Raw genomic sequence first — 20,687 nt, 5'->3', positions numbered from 1 at the left:
TAAGAGGGGTTTGAAACATGCAAAGAGAGTGAAAGAGAGCTCCAAAACCAGCATTTCTCTGATGCACTGTGGAGATGCTAATGGGAACCTCCTACTACCCTATGTAGTCTACAAGGCCAAAGAGTTGTGGACAACTTATTATTTAGGACCCTCGCAACAACTAGACGAAGATGAAGAAACAGAGATGCCAGTTATTGATGGTGATGCTGAAGATAACACTGATGAGCCGGAGATAACTGAGACGGTGATAAATTTTGAGGATTAGGGGTTAACAGGACCGAGGTTAAAGAAGGGGTGTTTGCTATATTCAAATAAAAAGGGGAGTTTTATCCTAGCAAAGTACTGGAGGTAGATGAAGATGGGGCCACCATCAACAGCATGATAAAATGCAAAAGGGCAGGATGGCGATGGCCTAATACTGCAGACATATTACACCACAATTGGTCAGAGATAGTGAGTGCCAACATTGGCTACATTGTGTTAAATAATCGAGGGGTCATATCTTTCCCTGATATAGAAAACCGATGAGGCCCAAAAACGGGCCATAAACCCACTCGCCATTGATTGAATGAATTGCACATTGTGTTTGTTTCCAGGCAATAATAATAATGAAATAAAATGTTTTAATAACTTTTCACTCGTGTTTTGCATTAATTTGAACGATTTTTAGACCTATTCAAAGTAGCCCCGCGCCAGGGGCTACCTTGAACACATGATTTATCTCATAGCTTAACAAGCAATGATTGTTGAATGTTGCTGATCAACTTAATGGCTTCTACCAACCACAGCCCCAATACTGGGCACAAATGATTGTGTGGGGCTTGCAGTACTTGCACGGTAGCTGCGGTTGAAATGCAAAATTGTTCAAAGTAGCCCCAGTTTACGGTACTTCATTAAGCTCTGATCCCAATTAGCAATAATACATCAAGCAAATTTAAACAAAGGAAAATGTTTTGAAAGGCATCATTTCGTTTGAATGTCTATTTCCTTATTCACTAGATTATCAATAAGGTGCTACAATTTGAATGTATCATATATTTTACCATCTCAGAAACTTAGATTTGCTGTAGCCACAAACCTACTGTTTCATAATTTTTGCGATATAAAAATTTTGCTAAAGATTCAAGAATGAATATTAAATGAAAAGAAATATATTTATAAATACAAAATATGAAAAGCAAAATAGACAATAAAGCTGTGTCACCAATTGTCAGAATAATTGATGAATGTTAATGTACAGAGGAGAATATTCAAACTAAAATTACAAACAAATGCAATGACAAAAGGAAAATAATATGATAAAACATTTATGATACAGAAGTAGCCATTTAGCTAATCAAAACGGTCTGGAAAGATGGAAGGGGCTACGACAACCCAAACGTAAATAAGTATGCAGACCCAAGTTGAACTGATTTTGACCCACATGGCAGGTTGACTTTTGGCCAAAACTACTAAAGCTTCTTCACCAGCGGTGGCAGTCACAGGCCTGCAACAAACACAAGCCAGCTTTAATACTGCTAAACCCACTGTTGTGTTTCTCTTGTCACAGTAATAATACATAAAGTCAAGTGTTACAAAAGTGAAAGATACAGTGTATGTAGTATAAAAGAGCCGTTATTGAAAGAAACGAATAAAATAAAACACATACACTAAAGAAGACTTTCTTAATACAAGCTATAGTCTAGGTAATCTCCTACCAAGAGGCATATAGTCATAAAAACCTACAAGGCGTATAGTATCCCATGGAAAGGTATTATCTCCTATGACATCATCTCTTATGTGTGAAGTATAATCTCTTAAGACAAGATCGAATTTCATAAGACAAGGTTTAGTCTTTCAGGACTAGGAATATTTTTCTATGACAAGGTATCTTCCTTACAACCAGGTGCATGCGTAATCTTCTAACACAAAATATAACCTCTAATGTTAAATTATAATGGCCATTGACCGGGCATGAGCTCATTTTCAAATGAAAATCATTACACCAAGGTATGATCACCTACAAGATATGATCCCTACTTCTAGGTATGATATCCTACTACTAGGTATGATCTCTCACAACAAGGTATATCCTACTTCTAAGTATGATATGACATCCTACTACTAGGTATGATCTCCCACAACAAGGTACAACCTTCAATGAAAATGCATAACTTTTTAACAGAAGGTAGCAACATACAAGTAGACATAAAAAAACAGTTTGCAACTGAAACACTCAATTTCATATGACAAATTATGCAATTGTAAAGTTTTTTCAGACCATCAATCATGCAGTTATAGCAGTAATCAAGATATTTAGTCCAAGAGCATACAATCCTAAGTACTTCTCGAACTGAGAAGTTATCGCTAAGAGAATGAACGGTAGCAATTTCCAGAAATATTCGCACAAATCGCTCCAATAAAGCATCACAACTGAAAGGTTCACCTTTGCTAGGTTATGATCTACAGTTGCATTCTACAGATACCTTCTACAGAGAGACAGATAAATTTTACAGATGCATTATACAGAAGCATTTTACAGATGCATTCTCCGGATGAAATCTATAAAGGCATTTTACAGCTACATATTAAAGATGCCTTCTACATAGACATTTTACAGGTGCATTCTACAGATGAATTCTCCAGGTATGATTTAGAGACATGTGTTATGCTGGAATAATGATAGGCTATAAAAATATATGCAATAGAGCAACTACTGGTGTAGCTTTTAGTTAAATCTGAAACAGCGCAGAGCCATATAACAAACCTAGATCAGTAATCTATCAAATTAAAATGGTAATATATGTGAGAGTTGACGACTCCTGACACCACTTCCGACATCAGTCAGCCCATAATGAAGCGAAACAGCAGAGCCTTACCGTGTCTTACAAGAAACTAAGGTTTCATTTGCTTAAAGCTTAAACTAACTTTTGCGTAATGATGTCGACTACATACTCCATTGCTGCCTATGCAATATTCATCTAAAGCTTGTATAATATAACGAAAAATTTGTGATTTTTTAAGGGTGATTTCTTATTTGCAACAAAATTCACATTGCAGTTATTTGGTATCAAAAGGTTCACCATGTCTTACTCTGCTGTGTTGTAGGTTCAAAATATATGGCAATGTGATTACAAGCTCATAAAAGCTCAAAAACGAACAGTTAATCGCAGCACAGCCATTATAAAAAAGCCGTAGTTTGAAATGTCTTTATTTCGATGACGTTCTCAAACATTGTGGTTATTGTTTGACACATGATGTTATCATGCGAATTGAAAGGCCAATAAAAGGCTCAATAAATAACTTCTCGTAGCACTAGTTTATGACAAACACTTCGGGTTCTACCGAAAAGCCCGTATCAAATATAAATGCTCACTACTTTACAGTTTTGTTTCGGCTTGGTCTAATCATCTAGTCGTAATCTGATCATGTGACCCATACTTCCTGCTAAATAGTGCGAACAATTTCTGCAGCATTTTTCGACTATCACAGGTGATCAACAGGCTCGTCATGTTTAGCAGAGGATGATATGCACTCCTTCGAGCTAAGGTTAAAACATTAAACAAATTCTTACGGTAGGTTTTGAGATATCAGTGTTCAAAGTGGCAGCATTATAATATTGATGAAATAGACGCGTAAGCACAATAGACATGGTTTTATTGAGTTGAAGTATATTCGTGAAAATATTTCGATGAATGAGGTTGCATGAAAGTATAAACAGAAGCCATCGTGTTCAACTATGTCCCATTTGAGCCGTTTTGGAAAGGGATTCTAATCTACGGAGGTCTCGTGTGGCTGCGATTAACTGTTCGTTTTTTAGCTTTTAAAAGCTTGTAATCACATTTCCACATATTTGGCACCTACAACACAACAAAGTAAGACATGATGAATCTTTTGATATCAAATAACTGTAATGTGAATTTTGTTGCAAGTCAACCTTTAATGTTTAATGATATACTGTATATAAAGTTCAACCGTATTTCAACTATATCCAACAAAAAATAACAAAGTGGTCAGCTGTAGCCATTGCTAAGTTTACTGACAATTGTGAATGTAAGTAGCGCAGTTTAACATATGAAGTGAAAATCTCTGTTTGATGTCAAATAAATTCGAGAGGCAACTGCCTTGATAAAATAACATTTAGTCGACGTGGTCTGTGAGCTTTGAAATCCAGCAGCACAATCCATAACACACAGTGACAAGAATAGACAGCTTACCATCTGTCTTTTAATTTACTTTTGCATTGAAATTGTTAGAAATCTGTGCTGTAGGGTGTAAAAGGTTACAACCAGAGTTCGATTAAAAACTCTAACTAGGTCAATTCATTGTAGTCATCTTTTTTGAATTGCTTTGGCACTTTTCGCCCATATAAAACAGTCTTAACCCAAATTGGAAGAAATGCTCTAATTAGGCTTAATTATAGGAAGTAAGCCTTTTTAAGCACTTTGGCATTATGGGTGTTTTTAAAAAATTTGATTCGATTCCAAACAACATTAATTTAAATCCAAGCGGTTATACTACACCATATAAACTCAATGTAATCACTCCAGCTGAAACATACAATAGCCTGTCATTAGACACTCACTGGTACCAGTTGGTCAAGGTCATCATGACGAAAAACGAAGAGAGCATGAACATAAAATGGAAGAATGAGTAGCTGTATGCAACGCCCTCTCCCTCGTTGTCATATACTTTTCGGCCTTCTTCAGCGTCGCCTGCTGGCTCAGAAAGAGTTGTGTCTTCCTGCCCAGAGCTAAGTGTCAGCTTTCCCATGTTGCTATGGGAACTGTTTCTTAAACTAAAATAATAATAATTTTTGTAATTTGTAAAACTTTAAATGTTGGCTGAGTAAACAATATCGAGTTTCATTGCTGATGGTCGACTCAAAACATACAGACCCAAAACTGGCTTTGTGATTGTTATCAGAAGTTGCCGATGAGTTCTGGTTCAATGAACAGCTAGTCAAACATACAAGTCGTGAGTAGTATTAAGAATATTTCAAAAATGTCCGAATAGTTAATAATTCAATCAGAAAATGAAATAATAGAATGGGTCAACGTAACTTATACCAGAACAGAAAAGTGTTTTTATCAACATAAAACTTTCAATGTATTTTTTAGCGTTTTGCTTAGTAGGAGCAGACGAAAAACACAAACTTTACGTCTTTTCCCTGCATGTTAGCAATTTTAAATGGTTCATCATTAGTAAGTATCAAACTATCGATTGTGTCTTTGATAACAAATTACAACATCATTTATACATTTTATAAAAAACAAAAGATAAGTCAACTGCCTTCAATTTTATCATATTTATTATATTTGGCTTGCATGTATTTAAAAGAAATCACATTTAAAAATTATTATGACTTTAACTTGTGTATTCCAGTTTTGCCAAAAATCGTGTCGATGTTTACAACTTATTGATACATGTATATACTGTATATTCGAAAATCATTATCATTATATTTTATTTATCAAATTCACGAGGCTGCTAAGCATTTTGATGTGTTCAATCGTGAACCTGTTTGTTCCGACTGCTGCTTATTAGTGACTACCCAAAAAACTGTTTCACTGACAATATCCAGTGCAATAGATAGATACTGACATCTAGTGTTATAGATAAATCGCCTATCAAGGCGTTCAAAGTGACTCAATTATACGGATAAAGGAGAATAACAAAGATTAGGTTTAAACAAAAGCAATCATGTCGACAGCAGAAAAAACGATGTTTTTAAAGTTTATTGAAACTGCTTGAAACCTAAGGTTTGGCCTGCGTAGTGCGTACCAAGCTTCCCAGTGACCAGAATAAAATATTTCTCACTTTCACTTGATTGAACATAGAACCAACAGAGTTCTATTTTTTGCTCTAATGATAAGAACTCACATACGTGAAGTCTAAGCACCTAGGTTCATGCAGAATACAGTGACAAGCTGATCAGGAGTCTCTCAAAACCATTTATAATGAGACTAACACTGCATTATGTTATTCACCGCTTAAATTCACTGAGTGCCGTAAAAGCATATTATTCCAAGATGCCAATCACGGCAACTAGCAGTGATAGCAAAAGCTCAAGGCTGTGAATGACCAGAGAAATATGTTAGTTTATTAGTATCCATCCTCAATGTATTAGCTTTCGCCTAATTAATGTTGTAATAATGAAAAGCATTAGGATGAAATAAGGAAAAATGATATACCATATTAGCGTAATAACGGCATGAGAGGATAACTTCGACTACTGAGTCTAATTTTCTAATCAATATTATGTTAGGCTACCCTACGGGATGAAAATATTGGCGAAGTTAAATTTAGCAAGAATTGTCTTTTCATGCATATTCGCGAACTAAATTATTCGCGGATGAACACATTTGTGAACAAATTTATCCGTGAAAGCAGCTAGCAATAGAGTAAAAACTCCACGTGCGTATACTACGTGTTTAGGTTTCTATTCAGCTAGGAAATTCATGTCGATCATGCTAAGCTATAAATTTTTGACTGAATTCAGAGGTTTTCATGAATATTTATCGATTTGGAGGCTTTTGGTGAACCAACAACTTGTGGTAAGTTACGAGTTTTTTCAATGTAAAGAACTGCAGGAGAGATTTTTACGATGATGACGCCATGCCAAATTCTGAATAACTTGTGATAACCTTGAATAATTGTGTAAAGAAATATGATGCATTGGCAATGGGCTCACTCAAAGCTCCGGTGATGATTTTAAAATAGTTTGGAACTCAGCTACGTTTACTAACTTTTCCTAGCGGTTGGTTTTCAATTTGAGGTAATAGTTATACTCCCTTGTGTTGAAAAGTAACAAATTATTCGCGGATTTTAATAATTCGCGAAATTGACAGTACGCGAATACGCGAATTATTAAATCCGTCGAATAATTTCATCCTGCAGAGTATGAATTAGGATAAATCTCCTTAACAACAATATAGTACATTTAAATGATAATAAAAACTAGCTATCTTATTGTAAAGCCACCAATTAAATACAACCAGAAAGACTGTAGGTGAGCAGGCTCCTGCCTCATTCAACCTAAATAGCTCATCTCCAGAATGATTTTTATCTCAGATATAGTGATAATGTAGTCAATCCGACCAATCGTAACAACTAACCACGCAGTTACGATTGTCGACTGATTGAACGAACTTCCCTGCCGTCACATCAACAAGAAAATAATCAAATGTTCATTTACACATTTTTTGAAGTCTATAAATATTTACTCCATTTACCATGATACATCTATGTAACCTAATAATTATACAGCTTGCAAAACACAAGCCTACACCAATATCATGAACACCAATAAGCCAACGTGAAACCCAGAGAGCTATACCAGCTTGAGCGCATACAACCCTCTAACCCTTGCCACCTTGTGTAAAGGCAGAAGGCTGGCATTATGAAAGAGCTGAATGAGCGTGTTTCTTACCCAAACATGTTACTAGTTATAGAGACAAAAGTTACACTAGGTAGATGCTAGGTAGACACTTGTGTTGAAGAAGGATATTGGCTATGTTGAAACAATTCTTAAAAACATTTCACATTTAACCACAGCCTGGCTTCACAGATTCATTTCTGAGCAGTAAAAACACCGTAGGTAAAGCTCTTTGACTCTAGTAGGCTAAACACTGCAGGCCAGGTATGGCCATCTACTAAATGCTTTAATAAACTAATGAGTCCTCAAACAATTCTTCTACTGGTTAGAATCAATTATCAGAGATTTATTTACATTTCTTCCCTCAAAATTTTAGCCCTTCTGTAAAAACCCTATTCACTTATCATCCAAACTAAGACAGTTTATATATATATATATATATATTTCTCAAAGTGTGTCTCGCATGTCGTATATCTGTCTGTCATTGAACAAGCTGTCATTGTCAGCTGGACAACAATGCAGACGCAAAGTCATGGCTTACTGCCATTAGAAGCCTAGCATATTAAGCAGCTTAGTAGAATGTTCCATTGGCAATATGCCAGGCTAGTAGCTTGAAAGTTACAGTTGTTTGACAACTAATATCAACTGATAGTTATTAATGCGAGGAGCATTTCAGATGAAGAATCCAGGGCTGATATATGGAAGTATCGAGCTGAGTATAATATATATTATAAAAATATTACTAAGGTTAAAATACCGCCATTTTCACTTCGCTGCAAATTTCTTAGCTTTAAACAAGTTTACTAACAGAATAAGCATACGATGACTTTCTAAAACAGCAAAATATGACAGTAATGCTTAAAATAGAATATGGTAACCGCGTAGAGCCTACCTGGAGTACAAAACAGTAGCAAACCAGATGATGAGTGTGATAATACTGATAGCATCGAAGCCACTGCCAACGTTTACTGTGCTACTATTACTTGCTGTGGTTGTGTTGCTCCCTCCCAGCTGTATATAGATATGGGTCAGCGACGGGCTGCATTCTGGAATAAAAATTACAGCATAAAAACATCCACAAACACAATTGACAAAGTAAAGAGATGTTTACTATTCCGTAAGGACAATTCTAAAACACGACTATTTTAAGAGCAGCAAACTCTTTTCAAAACAAGGGTAATGCCCAAAACATAAGGACAAAACTAAAGCATTTAGTGAAGTCGAATGACATATAATACATTTATGCTTACTACGAGCTACTTTAACACTGAAGTATTCTGAGAAGTAGGATATTAATATACTAGATGCATATATCCTAATATTATAAGAGTAGCTTGCAACAAACTTTGGCTAGTTTTGAAAATTATCTATCCGTAAGCAACTTACATGAAACAAAGTAACACTTTTGTGTAATTATATTGCGCGTCTCAAATCTTTTCAATTTTTTTTTAGTATAAGCCTCACTTCCTCATTGCACTGTAGAGCTGCGTGTCTTTGGTCAGGTATTTCAGAAACTGATGCTACCAAACTCTTGACAACTGGAGACAGATAAAATGATATTTTTTTGCCTAGGAAATACCGAAGTTTTGACATTTTAGTCTTTTTCCATTAAAGGGCAAACTGTATTATGACTGACCTGCAGTATTACCATCATGTGATTTCTGTTATTAGACAAGGTAACCAAACAACGAGTGAGCCATTAAGCTTACTGTTAGATAATACTCAATTTCTCTCTATCTTCCTTCAAGCTCAATTAAATTTAGAAAGTTTCCACATCTCAACTGAGAGGTATTACAAGTAATATACAGACATAACGTGTGAGGAAATTCAGCGGTTAGAGTCAAAACAAGCCATAAGATCGATCATAAAGTGTTTGATGACAAGCACTTCAAAAGGGTGCACGACTCCTACTGCTATGAACAATGGCTAATGACAAACTTGCATAAAATTTTAGCAGATTTCATCAGAAAATATTTGAAGGTATTTTTTATCATTTGCGCTTGCTTTTGATGTCTGAAGTGATCTGACTGCCAGGATGTTTCAAGATTAAAATTAATAAAACTTGATCGCGGCTAAAACGCTCAAATCAAGTGAAAGTGTGATTATGACGTCTATAATAGTTGCAAAGAGACCAACAGAATCGGGAAGTGTACAGCTGCAACTAGAATGCAATAGCTGATATCAACGATAGCAACTAGCAATGCCACTTCACATGCATTTTTCTTCTGAACGTTTTAATCATGATCAAGTTTTATCAATTTAATGTTGAAACATCCTGGCAGTCAGATCACCTCAAACATCCAAAACAATCTCAAATGATAAAAAAATATCAATACATTCCAATAAAATCTACTAAGAGTTTGTATGAGTTTGTCTTTAAAGGCGCGTTAAATAAGATGACCTAGCACCTGCGCAAATTAAACATGAAGTAGTTAAATCTCATTTAAAAGTCACAGAAAGAATCAAATCTCTCTGCTGCAGGTATCTTGACCTGTTGAATGCATGTTATGAAATGAGTAAACAAAAATGCAAAGAAATACAACACAGACGAGATGCCGAGTAGTCGCTTACGAGTATCGCTGCTGACAGCTGACCAGGTCAAGTAGGTCACATATGCAGAGAGTATAGCTGGCTGGAGGAGACCAGAAGTGGGATTTCTTTTTTGTATTGGAGGAAGAATAGAAAGGATAGACATAATGATGAATAAAATAAGGTTTACAGTGAGGAAGGCGATATGTCTCGTACAGCCGGGTTTATCCTCAGGCTACAACAAAGGAGTGAATCCTACATGAACCATAAAAGATAACAACGAAAGGTAAATACATACATTAAACATGTCTTATACATGTACTAAAAACCAATGAAAGACCAATAAATACATACAACACACTCGAACACTTTGAAGCCTAATCTTGTACACACAAGCAAGACCACTGATCTTAGACCATACCAACTGTGAAAGCATTTAAAATAGCACAATCGATTCCTTTTGAACTGAGTACCATTTTGAAGCTACAGGCTTGTAAAACTTGAGGAAAAACAGAAATTAAATAGAGTAAATAGTTTTTTATCAGTCTTAAACATAGACTTATTAAATATACAGTGTGTTAAGTATTGACCTATTAACTATAGTTAATGGTTTGGCAATATGCCAGGCTACTAGCTTAAAAGGTACAGTTGTTTGACAATGTTTTAAAACTTTTCCAGTTGTTTTCATTTTTCTCTTAATTTATTTCAACTACACAAAACACTTCTCTCATGATGTGTAGTTTGAAAGTTAGAATGGGAAATGTTGTTATATGTTAAATACAAATCAATTTTCAGTCCAGTCTTCATTGACCTATTAACTATAGTTAATAGGTCAATGAAGTTAATAGTTAACTATAGTTAATAGGTCAATGCTTTTAAAGAAGTGATGTTTTAGAGGGAACTGAAAAACAAATAATAAATAAATACATTTTTGCATCGATTAGAAGTACTGTCGATATTTTGGTGCTATTTCAAAAGCTAATAGTCCAATCGAATTGAAACACTAGAATCATACTGAAAATGTATTTTTCAAAATTTCAAAATTTTTGTAACCTCATGTAAACCGAAAGTACGCAAAACAAAGTGAAACTACTCAGCTGAGTTTACTCAGGAGTAGATCAGGTGGGAAAACAACTCCCTAAATTGTCTCAGACCTGGCATCAAAGTATTAAGCAAATATAACAATGCAAAGTAGGAACATATACTCAACATGCCATACAATAAAACAACAATAAAAAAGTATATACATACAGCAAATGCATATACCCGACATGTCAATTATAGGATAAGACGACAATGAAAAATAAACACAGATATTCCACAAGTCAGTCTAGGATAGCGAGAGAAGGTAAATCCCACACAAATACCCCAAGAAAAGTACAAGTGATTACATATGCACATACATGTATACAACAACATATGGATGGCTCATGTAAATACATATACATATATTCAACCTGTGGTAATCTAAGGTGAAAGTGGAAGGTGATAAGATAGGTTTGACCGTTTGATGCTGAATAAGGAGACCAATGATCTAGTACTACTTTCAGATGCAGCTTCTTAATGATAAACCAGCCAGCACTTACATTGTCTGAGGTACCATAGAACTTATACATAAGTCCAATTCCAGTTATGCTTAATCCATAGAAGAAGAAGGAAAGAACAAACATACCTGTAAAATCACAAGATAGTAATTTATGACCTTAGAACAACAAAAACGATGGCTTTATACACCCAATGAGAAGTATTGCCTCAACTGCGGATTCATTAATTGATTAATTTGAAAAAACTAAGCAGACTTGAGAGGTATTAAAGTCAGTGCTCTATGGTCGGTGCTCTATGATCGGTGCGCTATGGTCGGTGCTCTATGGTCGGTGCTCTATGGTCGGTGCTCTATGGTTAGTGCTCTATGGTTAGTGCTCTATGGTCGGTGCTCTATGGTCGGTGCTCTATGGTCGGTGCTCTATGGTCGGTGCTCTATGGTCGGTGCTCTATGGTCGGTGCTCTATGGTCGGTGCTCTATGGTCAGTGCTCTATGGTCAGTGTGAGAAACATAGAAGAGCCTGTCAGCGTAGATAGGCACTGCTACCAAGGAGAAGGACATATCTGGCAGTTACCGTGGGTAAAGTAGAGCTTCACAATTTACTTGTTTGGTGACGATTTTGAAAGTAGACAATTTGAAAATTGCCACCATTTAAAGATATATCGCCAATCGTATAACTGATATAATCGTGCAATAGCGAATTATCTCACACCTGATGATTTTTTAGAGTGAGTGATACTAGAACTAAAACACATGGACCTTCTAGTCTAATAGTCTGCTCATTCCATTGCCTTCCATGCACACGAGCTTTCATGCAAAAAATGTTTCTAATTACCACGAACGTAAAACAGTTTATGTTCAAGTTAAAATATACAAACAAATATTAACAAAAATTTACAAGTTTGTTTTCCGTAATAATATGATATATCGCAAATCGCCAATAAATAGACGATCCACAATATATCGTGACTCGATTTGATATTGCCAATTTGCAATATCAAATCGCCTGGTGATTTTGGGAACTCGTGAAGCTCTGGTAAGAAGGGTTCATGAGCAAATATCCAATACTTCAGAGACTACCCAACAACCTGACCATGCATCATGGCAGCGAAGACCACTAAATCGGTACTTGCATGCATTTAGTACTAGCAAGCAGGTACTGATATAAAAATTATCAGTACCTGCATGTTAACACTGGCAACAGTCTGCTTTGAAAGGGTCGATAGACCGCCGAAATCGCTAAAGCTAGCAAGCCAATTTAAACTCTACCTAACCACTAGTGCTTATTGACCAATCGTAAGAGAGCTTACATGTGTACCATCCTCTGCTCTCATCCTCTTCGTACCTTCTCAATAGCCACTCGCTGATACCAAAGGCAAAGTCGACAATAAGAATGAGTTGGATGAGGATGAACAGGAAGGAGGCAATCATACCGATAATCATCCAAGGATTGGCAAAAGTGTCCCATGGAAGCCAGAACGCTCCAATCATCCCACCGAACAACATGAGAAACTTTATTAGCCAGAACCTACGAAAGGGATAAAAAAGTTTGGAACTATACTTCCAAACAACTACAGCAAAATAAAATGTCTACTGCTATAAAAACGTACAGGCTACACCGATTAACATAGGATCTAGCCTTGACCTAAAACATTTGTAAAGACAAAGATATGAATTACCAGATAGACTACAAAACATAGCATTCTGCATGAGCTCTGAACACAGCTGCAACTGTACTTCCACTTCCTGTTGAGGTTTGACTTAAATTAAAGTATGAGCTTTCATTAAAGATTAATGAAATTGTTCGTCTTATGCTACTGCGATCACTCAGAGTAATACATAAACTCCCACCTCGTGTTGAGAAAAGTACGCGGTTTTCAGTTATCCCCTAATTGGTAAAAAAAGTAACCCGCAATATCACATAAGCAAACTATTTTAAATTTAGTAAAAATTCACATTAAATTTCTTGTGGCTGACGTATTATGAAATAATTTGCCAATATGTCAATTTTTTGAAAGCAAATAACAGCTATCAATTTAGAATAATTTTTATCATATAATTTCTTATAATAGTTTTCACTTGACAAATCATAAGTTTAAATGAGCCAACAAACCTGTAAATAGACATGAATATGCCATAGCACAAAGAAACCCAAAATGTGCGATTGATCAATTCAATCAAAGATTATCAATTTGACTACTGCAACTGACTTTAACATGGATGGCGTGCTAACGACTCATTCCAAACACAACCCTTGTGACTTATCAAAATGTACTGCTTACATATGAGATTTCCTAATACGCAACTTGAGATTATTATCTACTGCTCAAAAGCTACCAGCGCGTCTCTAAGAGGCACCCAACTAGCATTGTTATTTTGAAGAACTTGGGCTACTTATAAACGTACTTATAATATAAACTTAAGGATACACACACAAAACTTTCTCTAAGTTCAACGGTCTAACATGCAACGTGATAGTTTTTAAGAAATCTGACTAAAATCATTGAGATATTTCTCACTGTATTGTCTGACAGCTAAAACATATAGCCTTGGAAACATTTTGCCTAAAAAGACTGCTAGAATGTACATCTAGGAGTGTGAGTGACAGACTGTCCTTCCATAAAGCAAATTTTAATACAAATAAAGTCAAGGGTTAATAAAAACTCCCAATACACTATATAGTATAACCTAGGGAATCAGAAATTTTAAGTTTTGTTATGAGCTGTCCAGGCAGCAAATTCGTTGTTATACTAAAACTTAATAACACGACTCAAATCACAATGTGCACCTTTAACTCTGTTGCTACCAAATTAATTTCTTTACCGGAACACAATTACATATTCAGTAATACCTAGTATTTGACAAGGGCGCATATAGACTGCCATAATTTTAGAACTAGTCTATAAAAAATATCTTGATACAAAATTAATCAGCATAAAATTCTATATCATCTAATGCCATAAAAATTTCAGAAATATGTTTGCGAAATTATGCCTGAGTCGGACGAGTTATCAATATTATTACAGCTTATGACATTATTATTAATACTAAAAATAAAATAATCTCTCTCAGTAGTACTATTGTTCAATAAATAACCATTTCAAATCCACTGATCTACAATTAGTGAAACCTCCTTGGTGTAATGCCTCTGACATGACTGATCATTGCTAACGAATTGCGATAAAAAAATAAAGTTTTCGTAAAGTGAAACCACACTCAGGGTGGTTTATAAACATATTTTTTTATTGACTCAACGCATGCAGAAAATTGTTTCCTTTTGTTTAAGTACAGATATGATAGGCTAATTATTAACTACTCACTCACATTAATCAGAAACATTTTGTACGAAGCCTACTACGGCCATATCATGAGGATCTTGACCATATGCAAACGCTTTGCCGAGCCGTACTATCAGAAACATTTTGTATGAAATCTACCGAAGCTACATCATGCGGCTCTTGGCCATATGCAAAGTCGCAAACGCTTTGCCGAGCCGCACTACGCTTTGCCGAGCCGTACTACGCGGCTCGTGGTAGTGAATGAGTTAAACAAAGTAACTAATTTGTAATTAAAACATTAAGCATCTTTCAACCAATAGGCTGCTACTTTACATACCCGTTTTGAAAGCCAGCTCTGGGGTCTCGTGAGCTCTTCACACACAGCATAAGCACGGACATGAATGCGAAGAAAATGACCATGCCAAAACAAATGGAGTAGACACCTTTTGACCCTACTACCACCTCACATCGAGCCAGAGGTTTTGTTATTCCGTTGATCTCTGCATTGAAGAAGTTTAGAGGAAGGTCGATACCGGTGCAGAGGAAGGGAATCTATCAACAAGTGGTGTAGACATCGATGAATGTCAAACAATCGCTTTAAACACTTTTTATAAACACTCTTATATAATCGTTGTTACAGCAAACTTGCAAAACAGCAGACAGGGTGATTATGTAAAACATAAAATGATTCAATATAGAATAGATTAATCCTAATTCTATAACATTGTAATGTTATCAATAACATGCATAGATCTAAAAAAAGTTCTCAACATACGATTATTTGTTGTATTGAAATCAATGTACCTAAAATTTTTACTTTTTCTTAATTTGATAATTTGAAATTCCAATAATGGCATCACCTATAATAATATAGTACGATAGTAACAGTATCTTGCCACAGAAATACATGTAAATAGTTTGAAATTTTATTATCATGTAAAACTGCCTAAGCGCATTGGCATGAGTGCTTTCGCCAAGTTAGTAAAATCACAAATTTGTTAAAGCAAAACTTCATGTACTTATGGCAGCACAAACCTGCACCATAACAATTACTCTTTAATAAGCCCTCTAAAAATATTGGAATGACAACTCCTGATGGTATACCACTTCTGATCTATGGGCAATATGAAAATTCAGAGTCTAAATGTGGTAAAATACAATAAAAAAACAAGAATTTCCTACCATTTTCATGTATTTTTCTGGCAAAGCTTCAAAGGAGGAATCAAATAGATCTGTAAGACAAGTCTTGCAGTTTCTTCCCTAAGAGATTTGTCTTACCTTGGCCAACGCCTCCGCTAATCCGGGTGCGAGAAGAATGCATGACAGAATAGCGCCGAGAAGTAGCATTATTCCGTACATAAGTCTGGAGCTAGTTGAGTTCTTACAGCTTGGACAGCAAGCGCAGCAGAGACTACATGCTGCACTTGTAACACAACACGCCAGCTGTAAATAATAGTATACGACATGATACAAAGTGGCTCAAGCTGGCAGCACTTTGATTAGCTGTCAAGAATCCTCTAGTGACATGAAGCAGAAAGGAATGAACCTATTACAAAATGCAAATCTTTATAAACAAATCTCAAAATTTGTGTCGTCCGCGATTCTGTCTGTCCAGCTATAGCCGGTTAGTATCTAGCGATGAAGAATTCGTATTGCAGAAAAATTGATCTCGGAACTTCCTTTTCAGCAGGCGATAGGCAAACCAAATGAGCTACGCAAGACACATTAGATTCATTGGTCGATTTGAGTGGTTATCTAAGTTGAAATACGCATAGCAACTCCGCATGACTATCACTATGTTTCCATGATGCGCAGTATTTCGGAGTTACGCTCTCTCCGAATCATGGAAACGGCGCCTTCGCACTGAAATCACTGCGAACTGATCAGTGCGACTTCGCAGCAAGGAAACAGAAATTGCACATATGCAAGAGCTATGCTGCGCATAGCTCTCTTGCTGTAGAAGGGATTCATTGAGGGCCATAAACTAGTACAAAAGTTATCTCGCTTATTTTTTTTTTTTTTTCTATTCTTCCGATCTTCTTTCACTTAAATTTAATTATGGTCTGCACCCACGAGGATGATGAGGTGATTACTTTCCTGGAATTTTTATCGATGCCAACACTTTTTGAAAAATAGGTGGTAAGTCCTAAAGTAACATTTAAATAATATATTACTTAAAATACTTATTAAAATATATTACTTTGTAAAAATTGTGTTAAGGTTTGTAAAACCTTGTGAATGTGTATTGTAAATAAAAGTATAATGACAATAGATGCATAAAAAGTCTGTTTCTGACGTTTGGTATCCATGATCAATTCTATGTCTCCATCCGGCAATTCGATTTATACCATCTCTCTTCTCTGGCTAATTTGCTGAAAACCACTGCGCAGCATGTAAACGTACAATCCCCTCGACTTCGGAGAGGGCTGCATCGAAGTACTGCGCATCATGGAAACATAGTGTATGTGGCGCGACGTCACTAAAGCTTGCTCTCACAGCTCTTATTACTAAGTTAGCTAACTTAAATGTCATTGGCAATGTGCCAGGCTAATGGCAAGCAATTACCTGTCATTGTATATAAGCTGTTTTTTAATACCCGTGCAACGCCGGGGATTCGACTAGTACTTCCTGGATTTATCTCTTTGTAGGGTTGTGATATCACGACAAATATCACCCTTATCAAAGGAATTATTTTGTGTCTTTCTCATATATACATGTGAAAACAATATCAAAAAGTAACAGAAAGCAACTCAATATTTTCAATCTATAGTGTTATATTGTTTTAATTACATAATATTGGATGTAAAGAGAGATGTCCTTAACTAGCATTATGTAAAGGCTCTACTTACACCAACACACATGATGGCAAAGTTCAGCTGGTAACTTCACAGAACAGCAGAGGTTCTACAAATACAAATTAAACTAAACCTCAAACACAACTTGGTATTATCTAGCCAATGAGCTCACTAAAATTCCTTCAAAGTGCTATTCGACCAAAGATTGTCCAGTGTAACTTTCTCACCTGCCGTCGCAGGGAAAATAAACAGCAAATGGACGACTTCCATGTATTAGTATGTGACGCAATGTGTGCGTTGGTGGGTACTGTAGTGGTACTGTAGCGGTTTTAGATGTCTCTCCATTAAAAATTTGCAAAAAAGAGTGTGCTCATACTCTACATTGTACTTTTACATAATAGAGTGCCTACGAAAAAAGCACAGGTATAGTACTTGAAGCAATTCCCTACATTTATGTTCAGAAAAGACTGCTGATTAAACACCAGCTATTCGAAATTGCAAGACATGGTTTTCTTTAGAAACTGTGCATGTTTCAATCTGTGTGGAACTCCTTTTGCAAAGGAGTTTGTTGCGCAAAAATTGACCCATTTTCGAACCAATCATCGACTACACCGCAGTTAGTAAAATAGTCAATGTTACTCAAGAATTGGTGGTATTTGAGTAGTATAATAGTTGTGTGCAGGTCAGACAATATAAGCTCAGTGACAAGCAAGAAACCTTAGTCTTGATACATCTGTGCTAAGAACAACAGCCTCTAAACAACCCAGAATTCTTTACAAACAGCAAATTCTGTGAAAGTCAAGAAACATGGAAACGCTGTGCGCTGGATCGTCGGATTCTTAGTGGGCAAAACACTGAAACATTGCGTCAGGAGTTGCTTCCCGGTAAATGCTTCAAGTCTTCATTTGAAACTGTCACATTAGTGCCTTGAAAGCTAATGCCTTGTATAATTTATCTTTGTCTAAAGTTGTTTATTTGTGCAACCTCTTTACTCGCAATTAGAAAGTATCAAAAATTTCTACGGCCCAATTAAAACATTGTTCAAAATCCTGCATAGACCAACAGCCACTGATCTGATTTTTCATTAGTGTTTGGATAACAAACACACAAATGCTGACGGTGTCTAGTTTTGGTTTAAAAAAGTGTAAGCACCTGTTTTGTAAAAACAAACATACCAAAGAATAAGTTAACAAGTACAAGTTATTCTAGAGCCTTCACACGCTTTTTTAAAACTCCTCTTCCTAGAATCTAGCTGAAAGCTAATGTATGTAAGTCTATAAAATACTAGTTTATAATTAAGACAGAAGGAACTATGAAGCGGTAAGTATTTAGAAACCTTATTACATTTATAACTTGCACTCGTCGGTTGAAACTGGTTAAAATAGTATAAGTCAGCCTATCAAATTGGTAATGATTTTTCCGTATACATAGTTGTATGCACAGAAATTATCTACCCTAAAATGAGCTGAAAATTCATTTGGGTAGATATCCAGGTTTTGCAAGCAGCCCTTGAAACATTATCTGCGGCTCTAACAGTAAAGAGTTAGCCCTCTATTATCATAATAGGTAAGAGTTAAAAAAACAACCTGGGCTAGTTATTTAAAGTACAACAGCCTAAAGGAGCAAACTTGATCTTGGAAGAGGTTCAGGCTTGCTGGAAGAGATTGTGGTGACCACAAGACTACAGCCAAATTTGAGTGAGTTCAGGAGAGAAGTGTATGTCAAGTTGAATGAGCTCGTAGACACAACATTTTTATTATGTATTTTTGAGTGATATTGCATGACGCATTGATGTTTGCCCGCTACAGTGTTTTAATTATTAATAGCACCCACTTATCAATCTATTTGACAACAGAAATATGGTAAATAATGTAGTGGAAGTCAGCGCTGACTAGCCACTTTCAAGTGGGTTCTGCATAAAAGTTGTTTTATGCTGATTAAGTAATAGATCTCATGCACGACTGTAATTGTTGCAAGCAAGGTGACTAGTGACCAAGTATGGCTCTTTATTACTAAAGCTCTATTAGCATGAAAACACAGAACATTTAAATATAATTCAATGCAATCAAATGTAATACTAAAATGAGTTGACAAATAATAAATACTCAAACGGTTACACTTGGAAATACGTGTCATACAATGTCAATATATATAAATATGTATACACAAAGCTGCGCAGTGGTAAATTAACCACACTGTTCTTTATGATGATTAGGAACGTAACTCTCGGTCTTGTAGTTCTGGCTTTGTAGCTCGTACTTCCTTGCTCTGTTTCCATTCTCCCCTTAACACTGGAGCACAGTTGTTTATATACAAGCGCTGGGTGTTGGTATATAGGCTTTCCACGCAAGCTGACTCGTGAATTACAGAGCTAATCCGAAAATAGCTGAACGCATATGGTAATAAGGAAAGCTCAGCTGAGTAAATTTATCGCAATAATACTAAATATTGACAGCTGGTTTCCGACCAGTTATTATAAAGATGCACATCTATTTTCATGACAACGATACTGAAATGACGAAAAGTTAATGTATTTTAATCTACTAGTACAAGAATATGTTATAGTAGGCTAATGATGGTGCGTTACGTTGACATTGTTAGTTGTTACGTCTAGCATTCTTTTAACCAACAGAGGACAACATGTAAGAACTGGCTACTACACTAGACTAATCAATGTACAAAATAACGTAACTAAAGTTATAAGCTCAGAATCAGTTGGCAGCTTACAGGAAGGCGGAAATGGGACAATACCCTTATTGAAGACTGGTTTTAAGCAATAGCTTTTGTAGATTGTGACTTACCATGCGCGAATTACAGCAAGACCGCGTCAATCTAAGTTAGTATATCGCGACAATGATGATGATAATAGTTGTTCCAATTGCTAGGGTGAAAACAGCAGACTATTTTTATCTTTGTAGCTTAGCCTTTAGCTCAGTCGATGACTAACCAGGCAAATCAAGCCCCTTCTGGTAGTCTGAGATTTTGAGTATTTTAGAAGTAACGAGTGGAGTGCGCAATGTCTCTACCGAGAGTTAGAATGTCATAATTATTGTCGGTGACGTCATATGTAAATAAGGGTCAAAGTTTATAGCGCACCAGCACCCTCCAATGAGAAGCCAGCTATTGAACAAAGTAACCTGGGTGAGTACTTTCTAACTACGATTTGTTGTCACTCATTGGCTTAT

The 20,687-nt window shown here is 35.9% G+C and overlaps 1 protein-coding gene across 1 annotated transcript; it reads right to left on the bottom strand.

Annotated features, from left to right (window-relative positions):
• Window positions 1-1,135: 1,135 nt before the first annotated feature.
• On the bottom strand, window positions 1,136-20,454 carry LOC137395100 (probable serine incorporator). The gene is made up of 10 exons (XM_068081897.1): window positions 20,304-20,454; window positions 17,557-17,611; window positions 15,986-16,150; window positions 15,045-15,259; window positions 12,740-12,957; window positions 11,473-11,558; window positions 9,929-10,121; window positions 8,250-8,403; window positions 4,565-4,777; window positions 1,136-1,486 (listed from the first exon to the last, which is right to left on the bottom strand). The coding sequence occupies exons 2-10, from the start codon at window positions 17,566-17,568 to the stop codon at window positions 1,333-1,335; spliced, it is 1,410 nt and encodes a 469-aa protein (XP_067937998.1). The 5' UTR covers window positions 17,569-17,611; window positions 20,304-20,454; the 3' UTR covers window positions 1,136-1,332.
• Between the last annotated feature and the right edge of the window lie 233 nt (window positions 20,455-20,687).

This window comes from Watersipora subatra, chromosome 1 (genome assembly GCF_963576615.1).
Source record: "Watersipora subatra chromosome 1, tzWatSuba1.1, whole genome shotgun sequence".
NCBI lineage: Eukaryota > Metazoa > Bryozoa > Gymnolaemata > Cheilostomatida > Watersiporidae > Watersipora > Watersipora subatra.
Note: the sequence above shows the minus strand (reverse complement) of the source record. Positions and strands in the feature narration are given on the sequence as shown.

What these genes read in the sequence shown, in the direction of transcription:
- LOC137395100 (XM_068081897.1), bottom strand. An exon ending in AGAGCTGGCTTTCAAAACGG is followed by an intron (nt 12,958 to 15,044) that starts GTATGTAAAGTA and finishes TCCCTTTCGTAG; the next exon opens with GTTCTGGCTAATAAAGTTTC. An exon ending in AGCTGTCAGCAGCGATACTC is followed by an intron (nt 8,404 to 9,928) that starts GTAAGCGACTAC and finishes TTTTTATTCCAG; the next exon opens with AATGCAGCCCGTCGCTGACC.